At 43.1% G+C, this 26,227-nt stretch overlaps 1 protein-coding gene across 4 annotated transcripts in view; it reads right to left on the bottom strand.

Annotated features, from left to right (window-relative positions):
- CDC14A (cell division cycle 14A) overlaps positions 1 to 26,227 on the bottom strand; it is a 199,711-nt gene that overhangs the window by 159,526 nt on the left and 13,958 nt on the right. For 3 of the 4 annotated variants that reach the window (XM_055340338.1, XM_055340339.1, XM_055340336.1), the window contains exons 1-2: positions 17,333 to 17,804; positions 16,543 to 16,633 (exon numbers count right to left, since the gene is read on the bottom strand). In XM_055340338.1, the coding sequence (XP_055196313.1) occupies positions 16,543 to 16,633; positions 17,333 to 17,381 (140 nt within the window). In that variant the 5' untranslated portion in view covers positions 17,382 to 17,804. Of the gene's footprint in view, positions 1 to 16,542; positions 16,634 to 17,332; positions 17,805 to 26,227 lie in introns of those variants that run through there. The other variant, XM_055340337.1, reaches the window with a different exon arrangement.

The following is a 26,227-nucleotide window of genomic DNA, read 5'->3' as shown; positions in this document are numbered from 1 at the left end:
TACCAACAACAGGCTTTTCTTTTCCTTAGGCTTTTATTTAAATTCCAGTTAGTTAACATACAGTGTAATATTAGTTTGAGGTATGCAGTGATTCAACACTTCCATACAACACCCACAGCTCATCACAAGTGCCTCCCCATCACCTATTTCACCCATGCCCCCTGGACACTAACCTACCTCCCCTCTGGTAACCATCAGTTTGTTTTCTATAGTTAAGAGTCTGTTTCTTGTTTTGCCTTTCTCTCTTTTTTCCCTTTGCTCACTTGTTTTGTTTCTTAAATTCTACATATGAGTGAAATTATATGGTATTTGTCTTTCTCTGATTGACTCATTTCACTTAGCTTTATACTCTCTAGCTCCATACCATGCAAATGGTATGATTTCATTCTTTTTTATTGCTGAGTAATAATCCACTTTTGTATTTTGGCAATAAATACTTAGTAACAATATGCTTCTTTATAAGAATCCACCCTCATCAGAGATGGAGGAAAATGGAAACACATTTATAAGCCAGACCATTACTAGAGAGAAATATTAAAATACAAAAATCACCTGGGTGGCTCAGTTGGTTAAGCACCTGCCTTCAGCTCAGGTCATGCTCTCAGGATCCTGAGATTGAGCCCTGCATCAGACTCCCTGCTCAGCTAGGAGTCTGCTTCTCCCTCTTCCTCGGCTCCTCCCCCCCTGCCTATGCACTCGCTCTCTCCCAAATAAATAAACAAAATCTTTTAAAAATATATTAAAAAAAAATACAAAAACCAACTGATATCAGTTGAAATAAGTCAAGTGTGCTAGAAAGTATAAAATATGTACTTGGGCAACTTGCAACCGAGGCAGGAGAATGAAAGAGTTGGGCTCAGGTTAAAAGAGATAAAATGGAAGTCATCAACCCGGGGACAGTGAAAGAGGAGGAGAAATGGCAGAGATAAACCCTGCAGAGACACAAGAAAGAAACCTGAGGGCTGAGTGTGTTCCTAAGCCTGAAGTTAATGACACCAGATAAGTCTTCTCCTTTCTGGCAATTCCCAGGAAGAGGCCTCCAGAGTCACAGCCAAGCAACGGTCACCAACTTTTCTTGGTGGGGGGGAGGGGTAATCTGGGCTCATTTGGGCATGGAAAACCATGGATATATTATTTGATATTTCAGAGTACCTTTAGCTTTCCCTCCAAATGAATAATGAATGAATGAACGAACAAATGTATCTCTCATCTCTTTGTAAACTCCCCCTTGCAGGTTGGCAAATTATGGGTCACTAACCAGAATGAAATTCATGAATTATTCAGTAAAAATCAGTTAATCTGTCTTTTATTCAGGAAGTATAATTAATCAGCTAAAATCAAACAAACTCTTGTTTTGAAAGGAAAGAAGTTAAAAGAATTGGAGTCTGCAAGTGGGGAGAGAAGAGAAAGGAGAGTCATCTCCTTCCAGGGAGGATAAAAAAATGGGAGCCCAAAGATCAGAGCAAACATTTACCAGGGTCATCTACTACCCACAGGGTCACCCACTACCCACAGGGTCACCTAATACCCACAGTGCTGGTCCGACAGATTTGAAGTGAAATATAAATTGGGCCTAGAAGCCTTTTTGTTATATCCAAGATGTCTAATTCTTCTCATAAGATTTATGAAGTTTATGATGTATTATTTTATGTTTGGTTTTGAAACAAACTCTTTTTTTTTTTAAACAAACTCTAATTTAAGTGAATTCATTCTCAGAGAAATCGCTGCCTAAAGCACTAGGGTACCTTATTCTACATACCAGAAGTTTCATCTAAAAATATTCAACTCCTCAGCAAAAAGAGAAGCTATATTCCAAGCAGTACTCATTCATTCAACAAAATTTATGACCACCTACTCTGGGCAAAGCACTATAAGTTAGTATATTTAATCAGAGTGCTGACAATACAAAAAAATTTTTTTTATTTATTTGGGAGAAGGGCGAAAAGGGAAGAAGAGGGAGAGAATCTTGAGCAGACTTTACACTAAACACAGAGCCCGACACAGGGCTCGATCTCACAACCCTGAGATCATGACCTGAGCTGAAACCAAGAATGGGATGGTAACTGAGCCACCCAGTCACCTCTAAAAAAATATTTTTAACTGCTTTATAAATACGATGGAAAAATTCTGTAAGATTATCATAAGGCATACCAACTCTTCAATTTTTTACCAGCACCACTGACAGTTTTTGTCTATTCATTCACTCACTCACTCAAATATTTACGGAAAGCCTGCTGACTGCTCTTCCCTACTCAAAAGGAGCTTACCACCTAATGAGAAGACAAGTAAACATTATCACAATGTGATAATGCTGAGTAGCAAATACCCTCCAAAGCATAGTGAGATTATATATATATATGTGTACAAACATATAGAATTTTGATGAAATTAATCAGTGCAGCCCTCTGGGCTCCATACACCACTTAATATTTTCCCTATCACTGGAGTATTATCCACACCACTCCAGTCATATGATAAAGTTCTTGTACGTGGCTGAAACTCATAATAATCAAATTTCAAAAAGGCTTCAATTGCTCAGGAAACACTAATCAAAGATCAAAGTACAGCATGAAGCCCCTACAGCTCAAGGCTTATGCTCCAGCCTTTGTGGCACAACAAACCACAGTCGCATTGATGTTGACTTCCAGGAAAGAGAGATCACACATCAAAGAAGCATCCCAGCTCCATGTCAGTCACATACAGTCTGATGGAAAACTAAAGACCACTGGAAAGCAAGGGGTTCTAGTCCCAACTTGATCACTCAGTGTCCCTGAGCCAGCACCTTAGCCTCTCTGGGCCTCCATATCCTCATCTATCAGATGAAGCTGCTGAATTAAGGTTCTGGAGTTCTTTCCAGATATTATATCAAATATCACATTTCTAGCCATTATATACACTTTAGACTGTTATATATAATATATACTATGCGTATACATACACATGTATATTTAATAGAGTCTAAAAAGTCTAGGACTCTAGTTATCTAGAAAAGTCTAGGACTCTAGTTATCTAGTTATCTAGAAAAGTCTAGGACTTTTTATCTAGTTATCTAGAAAAGTCTAGGACTCTAGTTATCTAGTTATGGACAAACCCATTCAATAGTTCCCATGTTTTCCAAGGGCAACTGGCCCTGTTTGATACATTCTGCTCTCTCAACATTTCGAGTCTGGGTATGAAGGCATTTCCCTCAGAACATCTCCTCCAGGAAGGGAAAGAACCTCACACCATTCTCCCTGAATTCACTATGCTTTCTGCATAGCTGGAGAACAAACTCACAGACCAAAAAGTGGCTTCATAAGGCAGGAAGCTTGATCTCATTACCATCTACTTACCTGCATGAAGTCTGACATTGGTTGAGATCACAAAGGAAGGAGAGAACCCCAATATCAACTTTGACTCCTGGTCTTTGGGACATTATTCTAGGTTTTTAGGGAAGTCCAAGTACACAATACCAGAAGTATGAGGAAGCTTTCTCCACTTAGTATGTTTTTAACCTGGGGCAAATAGCAAGGTTCTGCCGCTGCTGTAAAATGGGTTAGTGTTGCCACTTTACCTTAAAGCAAAACAACAGACTAGATGATATCAAGGAACCTTTCAGCATCACAGTCTGACATTCTAGGACTTCTCTCTTTGGAGCAAGTCAATTAATAAAAACCCCCTTTGAGACTCACAGTAATGAAAACAATAGAAGATTTCTTCAGGAATGCACTGGTAAGATTAAAATTCACTCCCACAGAAACATTCTCAAGCAGTATAAGTTAACCCCTTTATTCAATGGCAGATATTGAAAACAAGAGGACTATGCAGACAGTAGACTCATGGCTTTGGTAGAAAACAGAATGATGACTGATGCCCTGTACATAAAAGACTAACCCTCCTCACATTTCCTTGGAAAGGAAAATAATGACTCTAAAACCCAGTGATGATCATATTACCTCTCTAAGCTCCTGGAATTAAAAGCAAAACCCTCATACTTGCCTGTGAGGCCAGCTCCTACCCATATCTCTTTGGGGCTTCATTTCCCTGTTTTGTTTTGTTTTTTTTAAGATTTTATTTATTCATGAGAGACAGAGAGAGACAGAGGGGGTGGGGGCAGAGACACAGGCAGAGGGAGAAGCAGGCTCCATGCAGGGAACCTGACGTGGGACTCGATCCCGGGTCTCCAGGATCAGGCCCTGGGCTGAAGGCAGCGCTAAACCACTGAGCCACCCGGGCTGCCCCATTTCCCTGTTTTTAATACTAGGAAGCTCCGGCCAAGCTATTCCTTTTAGTTCCTGCCTCAGTTCCTTAGTACATCACCCTCCCAGGCCTAGTTAACTCCTATCTACCCTTTAGATCTCAGCTGTAGTCACACTTCCTCAGGGACTTCCCGGATCCCTCTCCAACGCTGGCCTCTGCCTTCACCCCACTTCACACATACCCCCCACACTCCCAACCCCACCCCCACAGGCCAGGCTCCATTATTATGTGTTTTTAGTAGATCTTTCCTTCTGAGTACTTACAAATAATCCTATGTTTGAATATTTGATTAATAACTTCCCTTCCGCCCACCAGACTATATAAGTTCCATGAACATAGGGTTGGGTTCAAATGTGCTCACTGTCATAGCCCTAGTACCTGGCACAGAGAAGACTGCGTAATGAGTGGAAGATTAAGATATGGTTGGTTCATCTGGAAAAATATTGCCTGTTTCCATTTAATCCTTCTAAACTATATACCAGATTAATGTGGGGAGAAATACCAGATATCACATTTTATTAGCTTTGGGCACATAATTGACAAAATTCACAAAATGACCTAAGAAGTAAAGGCAGTAAAGGGGATAGAAAATAGCAGGATTAACCCACCTCTGTATTGCAAGGAAAGGTCTAGAGGGCAGCCTCATCAGCCACCCTTTAGCCTGACCGGTTTGCTCCCAGAAGTAACCCCTACTCTAAAAAGACTCATCCAGACTATACATCACCCCAAATCTTTTTGTCCTAGGAGCCCGTTCAATTCTGAGAGTTTTGCCACATTAAAATCATCCTAAGCCTTTACTTTTGGGTTTTGTAGAGCTGCAGGCAATCTGCTGCAGGGCTTATAAAACAAAGCACAATGTCTTACCCTAGCGAGGGTCAATCAGAATAGGGGGTGCCTGGGTGGCTCAGTCTGTTAAGCGTCTGCCTTTAGCTCAAGTCCTGATCTCAGGGTCCTGGGATCAAGCCTCACATCAAGCCCCACATCGAGCCCCACATCCAGTTCCCTGCTCAGCAGGGAGTCTGCTTCTCCCTCTTCCTGCCACTCTCCCTGCTTGTACTCTCTGGCTCTCTCTGTCAAATAAATAAAATCTTAAAAAAAAAAAAAAAAAAAAAAAGAAGAAGAAGAAAAGAAAAGGAAAGAAAAGAAAGAAAAGAAAAGAAAAGAAAGGTACTATTTACAAACCCACCACTCACAGCTTCCTAAAAGAGACCTTTTTATCACATTTAGAAAAAAAAAAATGTTTTTTTAACATTTCAGATTAATTCAGCTGCAGAGAATCAATAATTGATACTAGGACTAATGTAAATGCTGTATTAATACTGTACCCCCTTAAAAGAAAAATATGTATAAAATAAGAAATTAGTTATTTGGGGTGCCTGGGTGGCACTCAATTAAACAATTGAGCTCAATTAAACATCTGATTCTTGATTTTGGCTCAGGTCATGATCTCAGGATTGTGAGACCAAGCCCCATGCATAGAGCCTGCTTAAGATGCTCTCACTCCCTCTCCCTCTGCCCCTAACCCTCTCTCCCTCTGAAAGAAATAAGAGAATGAAAGAAAAGAAGGAAGTAGGAAGGAAGAAAAAAGAAAGAAAGAGCGGTTATTCAAGGATCCCCAATTCAGAAATCTCAATCTCAATCTCAATCTGGAATAAAAATAAGAATTACAAGTAAACCAAAAAACAAAGTCATAAGTTTCTTCTAAAACCTGCTACAAACTCATGCCCTTTAGCTATGTTTGTGAGAGAGTCCCACTCTCACGCAGAGTCTATTTAGTCTTATTTTGTACCAAAGGCTAATAAGGTATGATGTCTGGTTTCTAAACCCATAGTATAAAAAATAATAATAATAAAATAATAAATAAATAAATAAATAAATAAATAAATAAAATAAAAAATAAAAATAACAAACCCATAATATGTTAGACCTATCAGACAGACTGTAGGGAGGAGGCAGCTATTAGGGGCTGCTATACCGAAAGAAATGTAAAAAACTAACACAACAGCAAGCAGCACCTAAAACATACTCAACTCCTAGTAGATAGCCACAGACAAAAACTGACTAAATCACCACCACCAAAAGTTGACAACAAGATGTTTAACTAACAGGAACCATCTGCTACATAAGCAGAGAGCCCCTCATTCCTTAGGAGCAGCTAAAACCATCCCTGAATTACAGTGAAACTGTACAACCAATGAACTTATAATAATAGAGTCTGAGTATTACAGAAAAAAAAAAAAAGCAAATCGTAAGCAGTAAACTCTTCAAGGAGGCAGAAATGTAGATTCCTCCTAGAAAGGTTCCACAAATTCTAAAACTGCTTTCATATTTCAAGATGTGACGTCCCAACTCTTTATAAGAGCTGCCTCACTGGAATGCCACATTCCCAGTCACAACCAGATAAATGTATTACAAGAGTGCATCCATAAAGAACAAACGTAAAATAAACCATCTTTTCTGGTTCTCTAAAAGAAAATTCAATTTTATAGCAAAAGAACAAGTCCAAACTAGAAAATTCTTCAATTCATCAATAGGATGTGAACACCTTTAAGACCAAAATGTTAAATGTATAAATTAATAAGTGAAACAATTTATTCAGGGGTGACTGGGTGGCTCAGTTGGTTAAGCGTCTGCCTTCAGCTCAGGTCACGATCTCAGGGTCCTGGGATGGAGGCCCACATCCCAGCTGAGCAGGGAGTCTGCTTCTTCCTCTCCCTCTCCCTCTGCCCCTGCCCACTGCTCATTCTCTCTCTCTCTCAAATAACTATAATCTTTAAGAAAAATTTATTCAAAGACCTATAGTTCACACAACTATTTCCTATTAAGGAATTCACTGTTGATTACAAATAAACTATAATCATTTACTCAATGTTTCCAAGTTGTGAGGACTGGGAATAATACATACTTTCTACAAATAAGGTGATTTTTTTGATGGTTCTCATTCAACATCTGATTCTTTGGTAGTCCTGAAAGTATTTAGATGCTTAACAAAACCAAAAGATTTTTTTAGGTAAGTTAAAACTAAAGCTCAAAAAAAAAGGTTTTTAAAGAAACAATGAATTTGACACGTAAGCTTAGAAAGTCCAGTTCAAATCAGGGAGTCAGAAAGGAACTTAAGATCAACACCCCAGCCACCTTCAAAGATTTAAACAAGTAAATATCTAAAAATCCTGGGCAGGGGCAGCCACAGTGGCTCAGCAGTTTAGCGCCACCTTTGGTCCGGGGCAGATCCTGGAGATGGGGGGATCGAGTCCCACGTCGGGCTCCCTGCATGGAGTCTGCTTCTCCCTCTGCCTGTGTGTGTCTCTGCCTCTCTCTCCCTCTCTCTCCCTCTCTCTCTCTCTCTCTCTCTCTCTGTGTGTGTGTGCCTCTCATGAATAAATAAATAAAATCTTTAAAAAATAAAAATAAATAAATAAATAAGTAAAAAATAAAAATCCTGGGCAGGCACTCTGTTTTCTCCTCAAAGATCACAAAAGACAAAGACTCCTCTTTTACTTTCATTATAAACCCCCCTTTTTACTTCCTTTCCCCATCCCCAAAATAAAACCAGGCAATAGAAAGGCAAGCCCTCCTGATTTGCACACATTGCGCACTTTACATTGTCACTTTGTCCCAGTCACCCAGGCCGAAAACCTTGAATTTACCTTCAATTCCTCACCCCCCTCCCCAATCTGATCAATCCCAAATACAATCAATCCATCCCTTCTAGCTTCTCTGCCCCACCCCCACCCCATCTAGCCTTTCTGTTCCCACTGCTACAACCCTAGTCCAGTCCTGCACAGCCCAGACCCCCACCTCCCAGCCTAACCCAGAGCTCTGACCAGCCTCTCTGCCCTTCTAAACCAGCTCAACCCAGGTCGAAACAACTTGCCACAATCCAGTGCCCAACTGTATATCCACACTCCCCTGGGACCTCTCTGCATTCAAATATTTTGCCTCACCTAACAGAATCCTGCCAAACCCAAACACTGAAATCTCTACTTTCTTTCCTTCCTCTTTCATTCACTCACTCAATTCATTCATTCAGCTAAAATTTCTTGAGCACCAGCTCTATGTCAGGTAGCACGCTGGGTTAGAGGGATACAATGGCAAACAAAAACAGGTAGTACTTGTCCTCACAGAGATGATAAAATACACTTTGCTCTTCCACCACCTTTCAAAAGTTAGTTCAGGGATCCCTGGGTGGCGCAGCGGTTTAGCGCCTGCCTTTGGCCCAGGGCGCGATCCTGGAGACCCGGGATCGAATCCCACATCGGGCTCCCGGTGCATGGAGCCTGCTTCTCCCTCTGCCTGTGTCTCTGCCTCTCTCTCTCTCTGTGTGTGACTATCATAAATAAATAAATTAATTAAAAAAAATAAAAATAAAAAATAAAAAGTTAGTTCAAACATCACTCTATGAAGTCTTTATCACCTTGGGCAGGAATAACCTCTGTGTTTCTTGGATTCCTAACACATACCTTTGCAACTTTTGTCATATATTGCCCTTCACTGTATTGTATCCGCTGCCATCTTTATGTATCTGTGCACACCCCACACCCCTACCCCCCCCGGCAAGGCTTTAGCACAGAACTGCACACCAAAATCTATCCCACCTAAATGGTAGTTTCCTCTCCAGCAATTTTCAACTACTTCTAAGGTTTAAGTTTTGCTTTTTTCACTTCCTATGAACATGTGTCAAGGGTCTTTTTTTTTTTTTTTTTAAGTACAAAGGTGTATTAAGCTGTGGGTAAGCAAAAGTCATTTGCTTTGGCCTTTGGAATGTGTTTATGAACTTACAAATGAGAACATCTGATGTCTTAGGAATCTACTTCAAACAAAATAACGAAGCCGCCCCATGGTGACTTGGCACAGAAAGACTTGGACGGCAGACAGCTCCCCACTGGACACTCCTACAACCCATTTGGATCCGTCTGTCAGGCTGCCTGATTAAGACCAGCACAGTTAGTTTCAACTGAGTCCTTAGCACCTTGGTTAAATTTTATGTTTTTGTGAGGCTCATCTCAAGCAAACTGAAAGAACTGAATAATAATTTGTCCATATGATGGTTAGAGACAGACTACCCACTATGAATGCCTAAATAGGTCAAAATAGTTTTGTTTTGTTTTTTTAGATTTTATTTATTTATTCATGAGAGAAGACAGAGAGAGAGAGGCAGAGACACAGGCAGAAGGAGAAGCAGGCTCCATGCAGGGAGCCCGAAGTGGGACTCGATCCCCGGACTCCAGTATCACACCCTGGGCCAAAGGCAGGCACTAAACCGCTGAGCCACCCAGGCGTCCCCAAAATAGTATTTTTTTAATGATTTATTTATTTATTCTAGAGAGAGAGAAAGCAATGAGGAGGAGCACAGGGAAAAAGACGACTCAAGCAGATTCCACATTGAGTATGGATCCCAACATAGGGCTCGATCCTACAACCCTGAGATCACAACCTGAGCTGAAACCAAAAGTCAGCCACCCAACTAACTATGCCACCGAGGTGCCTTAAAACAGCAAGGATTTAAATAAATCAATACCTAGAAAGTAAAATTTGACTCTAATAGGTCACTGAATTTAGAATTGGCTGGTTAGTATATACACAGAAATCTGTATTTCCTCATCACATATAATATGCAGTACTGTTAGTTACATATACATACATATTTACACCTAAAACTCATGTATTCAAAACAGAGGATAAAAAAAAAAGTGGCCCTGAATAATGCTGGGTTATTTTTGCAAGGTTAGGATGGAAGAAAGAAAGGGAGAAGTGTAAACATATCATCTTTTAAAGCTAAAAAGGTTTCTAGTTTTTAGAAGAATTCTATGCAGAAACTATCATATCTTAAGTTATACCAGTTAAGAAGCAAGAACATTTCCCTAGACAGCCTGCAAAAGTTTTCCCAAGCTGAGCTTCTTTTGTTTTCAACCATCCTATTAATATATAATGAGAATTAATTCAATATCTTTTCTTTTTCTTTTTCAGTAGTCCACTGAAAAGATAAAAAAAAAAAAAAAAATTACACCCACAAAGTGGAAAAAAACATTTTCATTCCCATATAGGGCCTAGATATAAAGTTGGTGCACACACCATCAGAGGCACATTTCTTACCAAAGCCATCACCATCCAACTTAGAAGAGCCAAGCATGCCAGGGAGGGATGAAGCTGTTGTGTACCCTCCCCACCAGCCTCCAGCTCAAGACAATGGGAACTTGCTGGAAGCATAAAAGCATGAACTCTAGGACCAATACCCATGACTTGAATCCCAGCTCAACAACTTAACTCCTAGCTCAATGACCTTGGGTTCTGCTTACCCTCTGAGCCTTAGCTTCCTCATCTGTAAAGTGGTAATGATAATGGCACCTAACTCCTAAGGTTGTTCTGAAGACTTGAGCTAATGTGTGCAAAGCTATAAATGTACACTGTTTTTATGATTTGACTTTTATTCCCATGGGGAAGTTTATCTCCAAATTCAACTATATCTCCTCTTATGTCATTATCATTGTAATTTATGGGAGCTGGAATACCAAATGATGGCCCTAAGACTCTCTAAGATCATATATTTGTCTATGTGTCCATGTCCATAAATGGCATTAGGCTTTCCATTAAATAAACCTACTTGCCAGATATTAAAAATTTTTGAGAGAGAGAGAGAGAGAGAGAGAGAGAGAGAGAGCTGGAGGGGCAGAGGAAGAGGAGAGAAACTCAAACTGAGTCCCTGCTGAGCCCGGAGCCTGATTCGGGGCTCCATCTCATGACCCTGAGATCACAACATGAACTGAAACCAAGAGTCAGTCGCCCAACAGACTGTACCACCCAGGCGGCCCTACCAAATATTAACTTGAAAACAAAAAATTGAATAAAAAGGCTTTCTTCTCACTCAAATACTCCATTCGCACAAATATTTCCAGGCAAGGGAAGTTTTTTTCTATATTTCTCTCAAAGATGTCCTAGGTTCACATTCTGACTCACATCTATTCTATAGATTATAAAGGAAATCATTCTTTTATATACTATTTTCCAAGAATTTCTGTTTGTATTGATGTCAGGGTGCTTTAATAAAGTTTAAGTGAAAATTGAACATTTGTTTAAATTATTTAAATCTTCAATTTAGCTAATTAGTCCTCATTAAGGCTGCTCCTTCTTTTATGCTAAAACATTTGGTGAAATGCTTTGAGTCACTTCAGAAACTGCTTAATATTCAGTCCCCAGAGTATGTCCGTGAAAAGTTCTCTCCTGCATTCTCAATACCTTCCCTTTGCAAACATAAGGAGAGGAGCGATGAATATGGACAAGGCTGAAAATGAAGACCCTCTACACTCTTCACAGCAAACTGCCTCTCCATGCATTAATGTCCAACCCTATTCCCATCATCATAGTCAGGAGGAGCACACAAAGATTATAACAATTAACATATTTCATTTTGCTAACTTTTGAGCCAAAAAACTTGAGCCAAGTTATAAAAAAAAGTAAGCCTCTATTTGAATTACAGGGCCCAATTCCAAAACCAAAGAATTAGCCTTTCTGGAGAGTTGCGCGTAATTTGTAGCTTAATCAAATACAGATAAATCTTTGAAAGGCTCTCTTTCTATGGGGCTGTTTTTGTCCTACCAGTGTGTTAGCCTATACTCTGATTTTAATTCTGGTCTGTGAAATCATAACCCAAAGACAAATGTATGGCTTTCTTATCAACCACATTTTACTAAAACTGTTCAGCCTTTTATATTAATGTGACAAATTCTGTTTGAAAATCAAACAGAAAATTCAGACTTTCATTTCTAATAAATAGCCTCACCTCATGGGGCCACGTTGCTAAGTTTTCTCCACCGGCTTCTCAGAAGGTTGCCATTTCAATCATGGTACACGCTATCATCCTCTTAGAACTAACTAAACATCTGCACAAAACAGCTGCGTCCAGAGTACCCACAGCCTAATATTTAAAGAGTCTACTTCCTGATTCAAAAATAATAGTTGCATTTCCAAGGTGATAATTTAGCCAGACAGGCAGCATTTCATTTATATGTTTAGCGAGTAAGTACACAGTCACAAGGCTGTACAAGGTCTGTGTGATAATATATGTAAACATACTCCTTTCCTTAGAGATGTGTGCATTATGATTTGACAGTCAAGATTTTTCTCGCCACAAGACACCCTTCAAAGGTTGAACACAGGGGCTTCCAGGGGCTCTGCAGAACCTTTCATCCTACACTGCCCAAAGAAGTAGGGCTGACAAGATGGATTCCTCCCCCTTTCTTCTCTCTCTCCACCCATTTGTCCACCTCTCTACCTGTTTCCTCCTCCTTCTCTTGTTCCTCTCTTCCTAGCCCTGCCTGTGAAATACAGACCTTCATAGCTTCTCTTTCTTCCCCCAAATCACATCATTCTCAAAGCTTTCTCAACCCTTTGTTGAAAACCCTCCATAAAGACTTCTAACTCTGGGAAATGAACTAGGGGTGGTGGAAGGGGAGGAGGGCGGGGGGTGGGGGTGAATGGGTGACGGGCACGGAGGGGGACACTTGACGGGATGAGCATTGGGTGTTATTCTGTATGTTGGTAAATTGAACACCAATAAAAATTAATTTATAATAAAAAAAAAAGAAAACCCTCCAAATTTAAGAACTTCAAGTCTTTTTTTTTTAAGAACTTCAAGTCTAAGTGGTGTCCCTTAAATTCCCTAAACTCAACCTGACCAAAATGGAATGGCTGATGTCTCCACTAATGCCTCTTCCACCCAACCTACTTCTTGTTCAATTAACGGGCCCAGCAGGCTCACTGGGACCCAGGCAGGCTGTCTTAAGGACTTCTTTGTGTCCTCTTTTTCCTCATCACCCCCCAACCCACCCACCTGATCTGCTGCCAATCACATGGATCCATATCTCTTCTTTCCACCACCATTGCCACCATGCCTAATCTAGGTACCTATTTCTTCCCCTTGAATATTCCAGAATTTTTCTAAGTGGGCTGCTATTTCCACCATAACCCATCTTAAACGATGCTATCGTATTAACTTTTTAAGCGAAGGTGTACGTACTCCAGAACTAGCGGGCCCGGTTTCAAATTCCAGCTCTGCTATGACTTCATTGTGTGACCTTGGGCAAGTTACCTAACCTCTCTGTACCCTAACTCTCATCATCTCTGTACACTAAGGATGGTAAGAGTACTGGCCTCATAGAATTGTTGCAAAAAATAAAATGAATTAATGATTAATAGTAGTGGGGGACCTAGAACAGCACCTAGCTTACATTTAAACATTCAACAAATGTTTCGCATTACTTCCAGTTAGCCCAAATTCAGCCATACCACGGACTGCCCCAAAACCCACAGAAGAGGGGATCCCTGGGTGGCTCAGCGGTTGAGCACCTGCTTTTGGCCCAGGGCATGATCCTGGAGACCCAGGACTGAGTCCCGCGTCAGGCTCCCTGCATGGAGCCTGCTTCTCCCTATACCTGTGTCTCTGCCTCTCTTTCTCTGTGTCTGTGTCTCTCATGAATAAATAAATAAAATCTTAAAAAAAAAAAAAAAACCCTGCAGAAGAGTCCAACGGCAGACAATGAAACTGCAGATCCCCACCCTAGCATTCAATCTGCATCCCACTGACATTTCAAGTTCATACTGCACATCCCTGTGAGACCTGTATACATACCGGGCAAACTGGGGGACGTACTATTATTCCCTAAAGTCGCTCTGAAGTCTCCCTCCTCTTCCTTGCTGTTCTTGCTTCTGGGATTTCTCCTCTCATATCTCTGCCTAAAAACGCTAACCATCCTTCAAACCAACTATAACTCCTCTATGAAGCCTTTTCTGAACACTTCAACCAAATGTGCTCCCAACTGCCTGGGACTCCTCTTAGCACAGGCGCTCTGTTAACCTGAAGATAGTTCTCCTTCTGTACCTCTCTGTGCCCTGCTGTCATTCTCCCTACAGGTTTGCGGCTTCTTGAAGGTATTATGTGCATTCATCGTCATCGTATTCTCCAGCACCTAGCCATGTGGAATATGCTGGTGTCACAAAAAAGATGGAATGATGGCTAATCAGAAGCACAGCCACTGCTGTGGGATGGTAGCTGGGCAAGTCCAAACCAAAAGAAGCATATGTTCTGCCCAGACTGGAGTCCTCTCCATAGTTTCAAATGATGTCAAAACTCACAGTAGAAATGGGATGGTCTCTCCAGCAAGTCTCTCTTTATAAGACACCAGAAATACAGTAGAGTCAAAATAAGAGGAATGTGATTTTTGTCACGTTTGGTCACCCTATCCTAAAACATCAACATTAAAATACACAGAAACTGTTGCTCACATATCAATACTACAATCAGAAAACCATTGAGCAACTGTATTTAGTGGCTAAATGTAATTTCCTGCTAGATCTACCATTTAGCCAACCCTGAAGAAGCAACTTAAACTTCAATGACGGAAGCTTGTTCTGTGACATATTAACAGCCTCTGGCACGTCAGTCACTGCCGAATGGAACATAATGACACGTACACAGTCCCTCCCCTCAGACTCACAAGAGGTCCCCAAGCCCTAACCTCACAAAAAGAAAGCCACAACAATGCCCATTGCCAACAAGAGACTGAACACTCAATAAACACTGCTAGCAGTGACATCATCCAGGTACAGGGGGGTCAGGGAGCAGGCCTCCCATTCTTCCATTCGGTCTAGGGGCAGAGCTGTAATCTGACACCAGGGATTTAGACCTCAGTGCCACAGCAACTCTGGGCATTCATAAGCAGCAGCAAAGGGTTCTTTCATTCCCACTTTGACTTTAGCCATTCAAGAAGCATCCTGCCTCCAGTACCACTAAGAGAAACGTCCTGAAGACATCAGTTTCAAGAATCCCTATGATGAAGTGACAGTTAAAGATGATTTGCCCTCAAAAGATACACTCTTAAAAATCGAGAATACTCTCACTCTTCAAATGCCTTGGCGGTACCCACAAATCCTTAGGCAGATCGGCCAAAAATCCCTTTTAATGGGACAAGTCCTAGCTTACTAGAGTCACTACGGTTCACTTAACTATGTTCATTTAATTGCATGTTTGGTTAAACAACAAGAAAGTCAAATTAAATGTTTGAGTCAAAATATACTGGACTACTCTGAAACACCAGCTCTTTTAACAAGAACACAATCAAGTCAATTCAGCCTTCTTATTCCTTATTATCTGCCCCTTTTATTGAGTAGATTTATCTCTTTAATTAAATTTTTATTGCCCTTAAAGTATTAAGATATCTTTTTCCTGTAAACTAATTGCCTTTCACAGAAAGCAGTTCCCTATTCTTGATTTGACACTCTCAAATCCTAATCCCACAGAGGTAAAGTAACCAAAGGCCATCAGCACTCCCATACCACTTCCTCCAAGACAAAGAAAGTAAGTCTCTAAAGTCTGGGGCACCCAAACGGAACAACTCAATTGCTCACACAGGTAAAACCTTACTCATACATATGACTTGGGTACAGCTACCTCCAGCTAAGCATGTCCCACTTTCCAAAAACGAGCTGCAGACACAAAAACATCCTGTGAGACAACAGAAGCCTTGTGAACTGTAAAGCTGAAGCACCTGTAACACACACACTTCCCCGTACTCTGTGGGTGCTCCGTAAATACTCGCAGGCTGATTCACAGGCCAATTACAGAGTCTAGCAAGGAGTCTCCCTGGTCCTACTCTGGGGAGTATTGGGTATCTACGGTTGCAGCTGGTGGTGGAGGCAGGAAGAGCTAATAGAGACAAAGGTCTAAAAGGACTGGGATGCTGACAGGTTCACACTATGTTGACTTCCCCCCAACCCTCCCCAGGTATCTAAATCTTCTAAAAAAAAAAAAAAAGAGTAGCTGAAGGGGAGGTGGGGGGGGTGTTAACTGGGTGACAGCCACTGAGGGGAGCACTTGATGGGATGAGCACGGGGTGTTATACTATATGTTGGCAAATCGAACTTCAATAAAAACAAATGGATAAAGGGCAGCCTGGGTGGCTCAGCGGCGTAGAGCCGCCTTGGGCCCAGGGCGTGACCCTGGAGACCCGGGATAGAGTCCCACGGCGGGCGGGCTCCCGGCATGGAGCCCGCATCTCCCTCTGCCTGTGTCTCTGCCTCTCCCTCTCTCTCTCTCTCTCTCTCTGTGTGTCTCAGAAATAAATAAATAAATAAATAAATAATAAATAAATAAATAAATAAATAAATAAATACTTAAAAACAAAAAAAAGGTATTGTTACTTGCACCAATGGGGGGAAGTGAATAAAACTGCCATAAAGGTGCACAGAGTTCCCTCACCAGAGAGCCAACAAACTTGAAAGGTCGAGAAAAAAAAAAAAATAGAAACTTACTTTTCATAGACCAGCTCCTCATCGATGGAGAAATAGTGGGTATTTACTGTGCTTTTTGGTCTATTCCTTAAAGTAGCAAAATATAACCGATCTGAAAAACAAGTTTAAAAGACGGGAGAAACATATGAGAAGCAGGGAAGCTGAACGGGGAGAGTGGTGAGAACACACGAAGGGTCAAAATAATGACTGCTTCCCCATTATTTAAAGCCCCCCATTAGCACGTGGAATTCCTGCGGAGACCTGGTCGCTCCCAGAGTCCAGGGACCCAAGGGCAGGACAGGGAGGCCAGATCGGACGAGGCGAGGCGCCCGGCGGGGCGGGGGCGGGGGGGGGGCGCCGGGCTCCCACCTCTCGGGGCCCAGGCCAGCCGGACCCGCCGGAGCTGGGGGCACCCGGGGAACTGGGGGTGCAAGTCCGGCTCGGAAATCTCCAGACCTCGGCAGCTACAAAAGGGGAAGAGAGAGGGGAGCCTGCAGCTCCGAAGACCTCAAGAAGAGGAAGGGGCGGGGGGGGGAGGGAGAGACAGGGAGGGGGACTGGGGGGGAGGGCGCCCCGAAAGGCGAGGCGAGAGCTGGCCCAAGAAGACCGAAAGAGTGAGCGGGAGCAGGACCCCAGCGGCTGCGGGCGACTGAGCCCGGGACGGCGCCGTCCCACCCCCGGCGGGAGCCCCCTGCGGTGCGCGGGGCAGCGCGGGAGGGAGGCGGGGGTCCCGGGCGGGACCGGGGCGGCGGGGGCCCGGCCGGGGCGGCGGGGCCGGGGCGGCGGGGCCGGGCGGCGCGGCGGGGCTCACCTTTCATGAACTCGCAAGCCCCGATTAGTTCCCCTGAGTCCGCTGCCATCTTAAGCGAGATGCGCGCGGCAGGGCTGGGTCGCGGCCGGCTGCGCTCCCCCGCCCCCGGGGGCTCCCCCGCTGCCCGGGCGCCGGGGGGCTCGCAGTCCCGAGCGCCGAGCCCGCCCGCCCGAGGCGGCGGAGGCGGCCGGGGGCTCAGCGCGCCGGGCGCCCCGGGGACATTCCGCGGGGAGCCCGCGCCCGCTCGGCTCCGGGCGCACACGCCCCGGGCTGTGGCCGCTCCGCCGCGGCCCCGGCTGCTGAGGCTGCTCCGCCGCCGCCGCCGCCGCCGCCGCCGCGCCAGGGGAACGCAGACCGGCTCTTCCCCGCGCTGCCAGCGCGCTCATGGAGGAGGACACGGCCGGCCCCGAGCGCGCCCGCGGCGACCCGTGCGGCAGCGGGCAGGACCCGGCGCCCGCGGGCCGGCAGCAGCGGCTCGGGCTCCTCCTCCGCCGCCGCCTCCGCGCGGCAGCGACTCTTCCTCCTCCTCCTCCTCCTCCTCCTCCTCCTCCTGCCCCCCCAGGTCCGCCCTCAGACCTTCCTCCCCGCCCTCCCTCGGCCCCCTCCACTTTCACGGCTCCGCGGCCATCCCTTAAAGGGACAGCCCCGCTCGGTCCGCCGCGGGCCCGCGCCCCGGTTACCAGGCGCCCGGCGGGTCACCGGGAGCCGGTTGCTAAGGCTTTGTCGCCGTCCACCAATTGCCGTGCAGGAGACGGGGCCCTGGGCCCAGGGGGGCCGGGCGGGGCCTCCGGGCCAGAAACTTATGAATGAGCCCGCGGAGCTGGGAGTGGAGGTGCGCCGGCGCCCCCGCCTCGGCCGCGGTCCGCTCCCCCTGCCTCTCTTTGGGCCCCTCACCCGCCTTCTCCCAAACTCTTGCGCGTGCACCCGCGCACACCCGCGCACACGCGCGCACACTTGCAGACCGCCGACCCCCGGGCCCTGCCTCCTGCGGCAGATCTTTCAAGCACCCCCGCCCCGCCACCGCCCGCACGTCCCCCGCTTTCTAAAAACGAAGAGTAAAGAAAGAAGCGCCACCTCCTAGCCCAAAGGAACAGGCACCGGTTTCCTCTACAAGTACTGGACTTTGGTATAACTTGTGCTTTGTTCTCTTGGGGCGAAAGGTTCCCATCCGGCCCCTCGCGTCCTCTCGGGGGACCGCCACTCTGGGCGCAAAATCATCACAAATGGGCCGCCCGGGGGGGCCCGCGGCTGAGCGCCGCCTTCGGCCCAGGGCGCGATCGCGGAGCCCCGGGATCGAGTCCCGCATCGGGCTCCCTGCAGGGAGCCTGCTTCCCCCTCTCTCTGCTCCTCTCTCCGGGTCTCTCTGGGTCTCAGGAATAAATAAAATCTTTTTTAAAAAACCATCACAAATGCCTGACCTTTATTTATATCGCTGGGCGCAGGAGGGGGGCGGGGGAGCGAGGCCCGGTGGGGAGGGGAGGGGAGGGGAGGGGGGGCAGGGACCCGGCGACACCGGGAAATCCCACGGAAGAATCGCCCTGCGTGCTCTGAGCTCCAGCGCCGCGGGGAGCGGCTCGTCTCCAAAGAAAGGGCCCGTCTCGTTTCGGTGAAGCCCCCCGCTCCGTTGGAACAACTTTAACACCGGGCGCCCCGCGGCCGTGCCCAGCTGCAGGACAGTCCCTCCGATATGAAAATGGCGCTACGGCTCCAGCAGCCGAAGAGCATGCGCCGCGAGGGTGTCTCCAGACCCGGACGGGGATTGGCGCCCGCCCTGGGGAGGAAGGGGGCGCCGCGGAGGGCGGGGGGGGGGCGGGGGAGCCGCCGGGAGAGCTCGGCGCCCGGGGCCCGGCCGCGGTCGGCGCTGCCCTGCCAGGGGCTCCCGGCAGCACGCAACAAAGGCAAGGTGCTTTGGGAAACCTGAGTGGCCGGGGGCTGTTTAGGTCTCCCGTAAGAAAAAAATATATATGTGTGTTCTTTTAGATACCCGGGAAAAAAAAAACAGAACATCTCCATTCTAATCAAACACGTCCCTGTTAAGAGTAAAAAGTAAAACCTAACACCCAAATCTTTAGGCCATATAAATTTAAAGCTGGAAGAATCATTAAGGAGCACTTCCTAGACCCTGTGCTCACACAGCACCGTCTATATTCTATCTTCACATGAAACAAACAAAAAAAAATCTGGAGATATGTAGATATAGATATATAGATAAATATATCCAGAGTTTTTAAAACTGTAAAAGTCTTTAAAAAATTAAAAAAAAAAGGGATCCCTGGGTGGCGCAGCGGTTTGGCGCCTGCCTTTGGCTCAGGGCGCGATCCTGGAGACCCGGGATCGAATCCCACATCGGGCTCCCGGTGCATGGAGCCTGCTTCTCCCTCTGCCTGTGTCTCTGCCTCTCTCTCTCTCTCTGTGACTATCGTAAATAAATAAAAATTTAAAAAAAAAATTAAAAAAAAAACTGTAAAAGTCTTGAAAGATGAATTGTAACGAGTGTCCTGTGTTGAGATGCATTCCATGTTTAACAGGCCACTGGCCATGGCTATGGAATTCTAAAGGAGGAAAACATCTCAGATATGTTGTCCACATTCACACAACTTCTTGAATTTTGCCTGGTATTCCCCCGGTCTTGGTGTCAACCGTCATGTTGGCCAAATCAAATTACTTTATTGAAAATTTCTAACAGATTTTACACGTGAAAGATGGAAAAGCAAAGCGAAAGAATGTCTCAACAAAGTTAACCCCTTTGTTTAGAAGCCTGCATTCATTGATGGTAATGTTTCCAAATTTGCTGATTTAACATTCGTGTAGAATCGAAATTCATTTGCAAATTTCCTAACAACTTTCATCCCAGTACTGTATTAGAAAAATTGCGTGAAAAAAGAAGTCCTGGTTCTCATTCAACACTTAAACTTTTAATTTCACAAAGTAAATAATTAATGAAATTAATTCTAAATCTGCATTTTCAGAAAAAGCAGCTTTAATTGAACACCCTCTTGTTATCTTCTAAAACAGATTTACAAAAAGATTTCTTTCATATAATTCTCTGGCTTAGAAATTTTGATCATGAAGAGTGAATTATGACCTGAACAAATAGAAATTCTTAAAAAAAATTTAAGATTTTATTTATTTATTCATGAGAGACACAGAGAAAGGCAGAGACATAGAGGGGGAAGCAGGCTCCCTGCAGGGAGCCCAATGTGGGACTCATCCCTGGATCCCAGAATCACCACCTGAGTCTAAGGCAAATGCTCAACCACTGAGCCACTGAGGTGTCCCAAAATTCTTAGAATTAAGAACTCAAAATTTTTTTAAAAGTTTATTTTTCTTAACATATTTACAATATGGATATTATAATGAAATTTTAAAGACTCTAATTTTTTAATGTTGCATGAAAGAAAAATAAGTGATTATCAGTATAATCAAATCTAACACAAAATCTGCACAATCTAAATGATATGGAAAATTCTACAAGAAAAATTGTAAACAAGCTAGTGCACACACAGCACATATCCATATCAAGGTTCTAATGAGATCATAAAACACTTTATTCTCTCAATTATCATGAAGTCAGTGTTCCTATTGGCTGTAGTTTCATAATAAAGGCATGATTTCAGTCTATGGAGGAAGGTAACAGAAGATACTTCTTTCCAATCATCTAACTTAATAGAAGTGTTAGGAAATGACTTTTACTTTAAACAATTATTAGGAAAGATGTTTCACACATAAAGAAAATACAAAGAGAATGAAGGAAATATTATACATAGAAATTTAACAGTTACATGTAAAAGTGTCTCAACAGCAGTAACTCCTTGAATACTACTTGAATCCTGTCTCTGATGCAGGAAGAGGCAGTCTGCAGACTGAGTGTGCACCTGCAGAGCCGGAAGCTCACTGCAGGAGGCAGCTCCAAAATGTGTCACCAAAATATATCTGGTTCTAATTCGGCCCCTGCAGGCTGCACTGGACACCCTTAGTCATTCTTGAACATGACACCTCTTCAAAACTGCAAAGGCAACTCCCCTGGACCACTTCTTCCTCTCAGTCTTCCCTAGGTCAAAATCCTCACTTCTTTCAACTTTTTCATAAATTACATGGCTTCAAGTCCAGTCACTTTCTTCTCCAATTTGTCTATAAAGTGTGTCCCAGAACTGAGTGCCTGATGACCTAGTATGACTAGTTCTGAGATTGGGAAACAGCACTGATAGAAGATTCAGATGAGAACAAAGGCGATGAAAAACATAATTAAATTCTATCATTTAGCTGCAAAAAGAAGGAAAATAGTCTCTCCTGTTGGAGAAGGGCAAGGAAAAAAGTTGCTTAGGCTAATCAAAGACCTTATAACTGTAATATTTATATATTCCATTCAAAGTTCCAGTTGTTAAAATACATGATTAGAACATGCTCTTTCAGTTGCTTGTTCAGTCATGATGATGTAAAATGGGCAAATAAAAAATATATATAATACATACTTTGAATTCTTTCTAAAAATTAATTTTCAGTTTAACTGTGAAACAAGGAGCCATAGAAACCTGTCCTTCTGAGTAATTTGAAATTCAAAGTAATTCGAATTGTATAAATATTTTGGTAATTCCTTGCCTGGTGCCAAAAATAATTTAAAGCAATATATATGAATATCAAAAATATGGAGATAATGTGGCTCATGACATAGCTGCCCACAGATGCTAAAATCTTGGCCTAACCCAGCGATATTCTGCATCACAGTGATCACCAATGCCTGTTTAAGAACTCTAAACCAGAATGAAAGATGATAAGAACCACGAAGGACCTGGGAGGTCAGCTAGTTCCAGTTTTCAAACAGGCTCCACAGAGCCTAAGGTAATAGAGGCCCCACCTGGGGGATGGAAGTGAAGAGTGATAGATGAGGACGCAGGGCTCCTACAAAATATCTCACTTGTAAAAATGCTGTGGCAGATAGAGGGGGAAAAAAGAGAAAAGGAAACTGTGGTCCACAGTGACTTTCTGAAGTCACATAGCTGATTGGTGGTAGAAACAAAACCAGTATTCATTATTTGCTCTAACACTAATAATCTTTTCTCAATTTTCTCCTAACTTAGCTCATCTCACATTGTTCAGCTCATGGGTTCTTAAACTTTTAAGATGATAAAATGTCAAGCCTATGCCTAATATCTTTTCTTCAAATTTTTAGAGACAATATTGAAATAATTTAAGCTCAGAATGGGAAAATAAATGTTGCATTAGGAGACACCTGGGTGACTCAATGGTTGAGCATCTGCCTTTGGCTCAGGTCATGATCCCGGGATCCTGGGATCAGGTCCTGGGATTGAGTCCTGGGATCAGGTCCCGCATCGAGCTCCCTGCATGGAGACTACTTTTCCCTCTGCCTGTGTCTCTGCCCTTCTCTCTCTCTGTGTCTCTCATGAATAAATAAATAAAATCTTAAAAAGAGAGAGAGAGAGCTGTTGCATTATCTGCCATTGCTCTTCTTATCTTATTGTCATATGGCTTCTATAAAAATCTGAATTATTTTTCCACTATTTATTAATAGTATAACCAATATTCTACAGAGCATAGTTTGAGAAATTTAGCGAACACTAAATATAAGAATTCAATTCAATAATAATCTTATCCTTGACTGATGCAGCCAGCAAAAACTGACATAGTTTTAGAAGGTGAAAGAAAGTTCCACGGCTAGGTCAATATACTTAACTTGCTCAATTTATTGTCCAATTTGTTACATTTTTCAAATAGGCTAACAACTCAATACAGTTTTAAAACTTACTGTGCTTGGGGCATCTGGGTAGCACAGTTGGTTAAAGGCTTGACTCTTGGCTGGTTAAGGGTCTGACTCAGCTCAGGTCCTGATCTCAGAGTCTTGATCTCGGGGTCTTAAGATCAAGCCCCATGTCGGGTTCTACACTCAGCACAGGGTCTGCTTGGACCCTGTCTTCATCTGAATTCCATACACACACACACACACACACACTCTCTCTCTCTCTCTCTCTCTCTCTCTCTCTCTCGTAAGTAAATAAATCTCTTTTTTAAATGTACATAATTTATTCATCTCATTTATTTGTCATTTCTACTCTTTTTGGAGAGGAAATAAAGAAGTGAATGTTTTTTCTCCAAAAATATATAAAATAATATTCCATGTACCACTTCTCACCCCCCTCACCACTGTCTCAACTAGTACCACCCTCATCACCATCACTTTAGTGACACGTTTTGAGCTCAAGTTTACAATATTCCCTCACATGTCCATTTAATATATGTCCCTACTATACTCTGTACATGTTTCTATCAGGAAAATAATAAAAGCTAATAGTTAAGTTTCATTGAAAAATGCTGCACAACGGGGATCCCTGGGTGGCGCAGCGGTTTAGCGCCTGCCTTTGGCCCAGGGCGCGATCCTGGAGACCCGGGATGGAATCCCACATCGGGCTCCCGGTGCATGGAGCCTGCTTCTCTCTCTCTCTCTGTGACTATCATAAATAAATAAATTTAAAAAAAAGAAAAAAAGAAAAATGCTGCACAGCAATTTATACCTCAGTTCTCACATCAATTGCCTGTAAGATATTATCATTATTATTCCCATTTTATGGATGAGGAAACTGCCACAAAATAGATGCTCAACAAATCATGTGAAACATGAATAGATAAATGAATAATTAAAATGTTGGGAAATGAACTCACCTGAATCACTTGAAAATGTAAAGCAGTTCCTTTGCAGCCTGGAGTCATGGAAAAAATACTGAGTTTATAATCAGAAGCTGGGTTTCAGGCTTCACTCTGTCACCAACTGTGCGTATTATCTTAGACTGTTTCCTCTGGCATTAAATAGGGATTATAATAATTTCTAACTCATAGGAATAATAGTAGAATTAAATAAGAGTGCCATGCTGTGATGCTATTGTATAGATACTTGTTATTAATGCTAAAGCTTATTTTAAATACAAAATTATTTCCCAAATTGGATATTCACAAGCCTCAAACTATTATATTTCTTTGGATCTACATATTCTTACTTAATTTACTCCTAGCTAATAACATAAGCAAAATAGACACTCACAGAGAAGTTCTTTTTATCAACTGAGGACATCCCTACAAGGTACAAGTTAACTTTGTCTTTCATTTCTGACTGCCTGTAGACATTATATTATTTCTCAAATGTGATGGGGGCCGAGGACCCCATTCAGGCATCATCAGTGAATTCCTGAATTCCCTTGCTCTGGCTCACATTCTTTTAATCATTCTGTTCCAGAAGCCTGGGACATAAATGTTATTCCCTGCAGTTCCCATGGGGACTCTAGAGGCCCTTTTGGAACTCTAGGTTTCTAGTGCCCACTCCTGGGCAGAAACTCCAGGAGAAAATAATCATTTCAAAAAACGAACAGACGGCCCTTGGTTTCCATTTTTCCAGTCACAAAATGCTGTATAATTACTGAACTGATGGTTATTTTGCTGTTGTGGTTCACACCTATACTTGTATTGATTCCCATGAGGAAAAAAACACCCTATGTATCTTCTAGGGACCAAAACTTCCTGCATTAGGATCTACGTCAGAGTATAGCTGAAGTATAATTCAGATTTACAAATGTGGGATAATCACAATATAAGTAATCTGACACGCACACAAACAAAAATAATTTTTGCTTATCCTAAAATATATTAGCATATTTTTATTATATTTCTCTTCATAACTATGTTTTATTTCTCATGGCATCAAAAACATTTTTATATTTATACATTCATTAATTTAGCAAATATTAACTGTATACCATGTGCCTGGCATTGTGCCAAGTGCTAGGATCGACTTCTTGTTCTTAAGGAAGCAACATTCTAGAGAGCGATATAGGTAAGCAAAGAGGCTCCATAAGCAGGATACATGACAGGTTGAAATATGTGCAGAGCACTAGGAAACATTTGAAGAGGATCCAAGCTGAGAAGCAAGGGAAGAGTTCCCTAAAGAATCCTAGACTTGCGATGCCTGGCTGGCTCAGTCAATGGAGCATGCAATTCCTTTTTTTTTCTTTTTTTTTTTTTAAGATTTATTTATTTATCAGAGAGGGAGAGGGAGAGGGAGAGAGCAAGCAAACAGGGGGAGAGGCAAAGGGAGAGAATCTTTAAGTAGACTCCCCATGAAGCCAGAAGGCCAGCACAGGGCTCTATCCCATGACCCATGAAATCATGACCTGATCCAAACCAAGAGTCTGACGCCCAACAAACTGATCCACCCAGGCACCCCAAGTGTGCAACTCTTGACCTCAGGACTGGATGTTCAGGCTCCAAGGTCAGCATAAAGCTTACTTAAAAAAGCAAACCACCCGGAAATCCTAGACTTGAAGGCTGAATAGGAGCTAGCCAGGTGGGAGAAGCCAGACTATAAAGGGAACAACGTGGCAGGGAGGTGGAAAGGAGAAAGACACAAGGAGAAAATCTCAAACTGAAGGAACTATATGTGCCAAGGCTGGGTTACAATAGAGAAAAGGCTAGTTCAAAGTTCCATTTGGCTCTAGCATAGAGAATGAAGTGAGAGGAAAGAGAAAAGAATCTTGGTAGAAAAGGTTAAAAATCTGTACTTTATCCAGAGGGTAATGAGGCCCCAAAATAATCCTATTAAGTAGGCTTTGCCTACTTAATAGGCAAAGCCTAGTCAGGTAGGGATTTTTAAAATGCCAGAAATAATTAGCAAAATATTTAAACTAATTGTAAATAGATTGGAGCTTATTCCATTAAACCCCAAAGAAACAAAATTATAACAAGAATATAGACTTAGGCTCAATTAATAGGATCTTCCATTGTTTCCTTCCTTCTTTTTTTTTTCTCTCACTATTAAAAAGATAAACTAGAACTTGCACATTGTTTTATAGAACATAATTAGGTACATAAAGGGAAGAGTTGTCTGAGATTCCT

This window comes from Nyctereutes procyonoides, unplaced genomic scaffold (assembly GCF_905146905.1).
Source record: "Nyctereutes procyonoides isolate TBG_1078 unplaced genomic scaffold, NYPRO_anot_genome, whole genome shotgun sequence".
Classification (NCBI taxonomy): domain Eukaryota; kingdom Metazoa; phylum Chordata; class Mammalia; order Carnivora; family Canidae; genus Nyctereutes; species Nyctereutes procyonoides.
The sequence above is the reverse complement of the archived record's forward strand: the minus strand, read 5'-3'. Positions and strand labels throughout refer to the sequence as shown.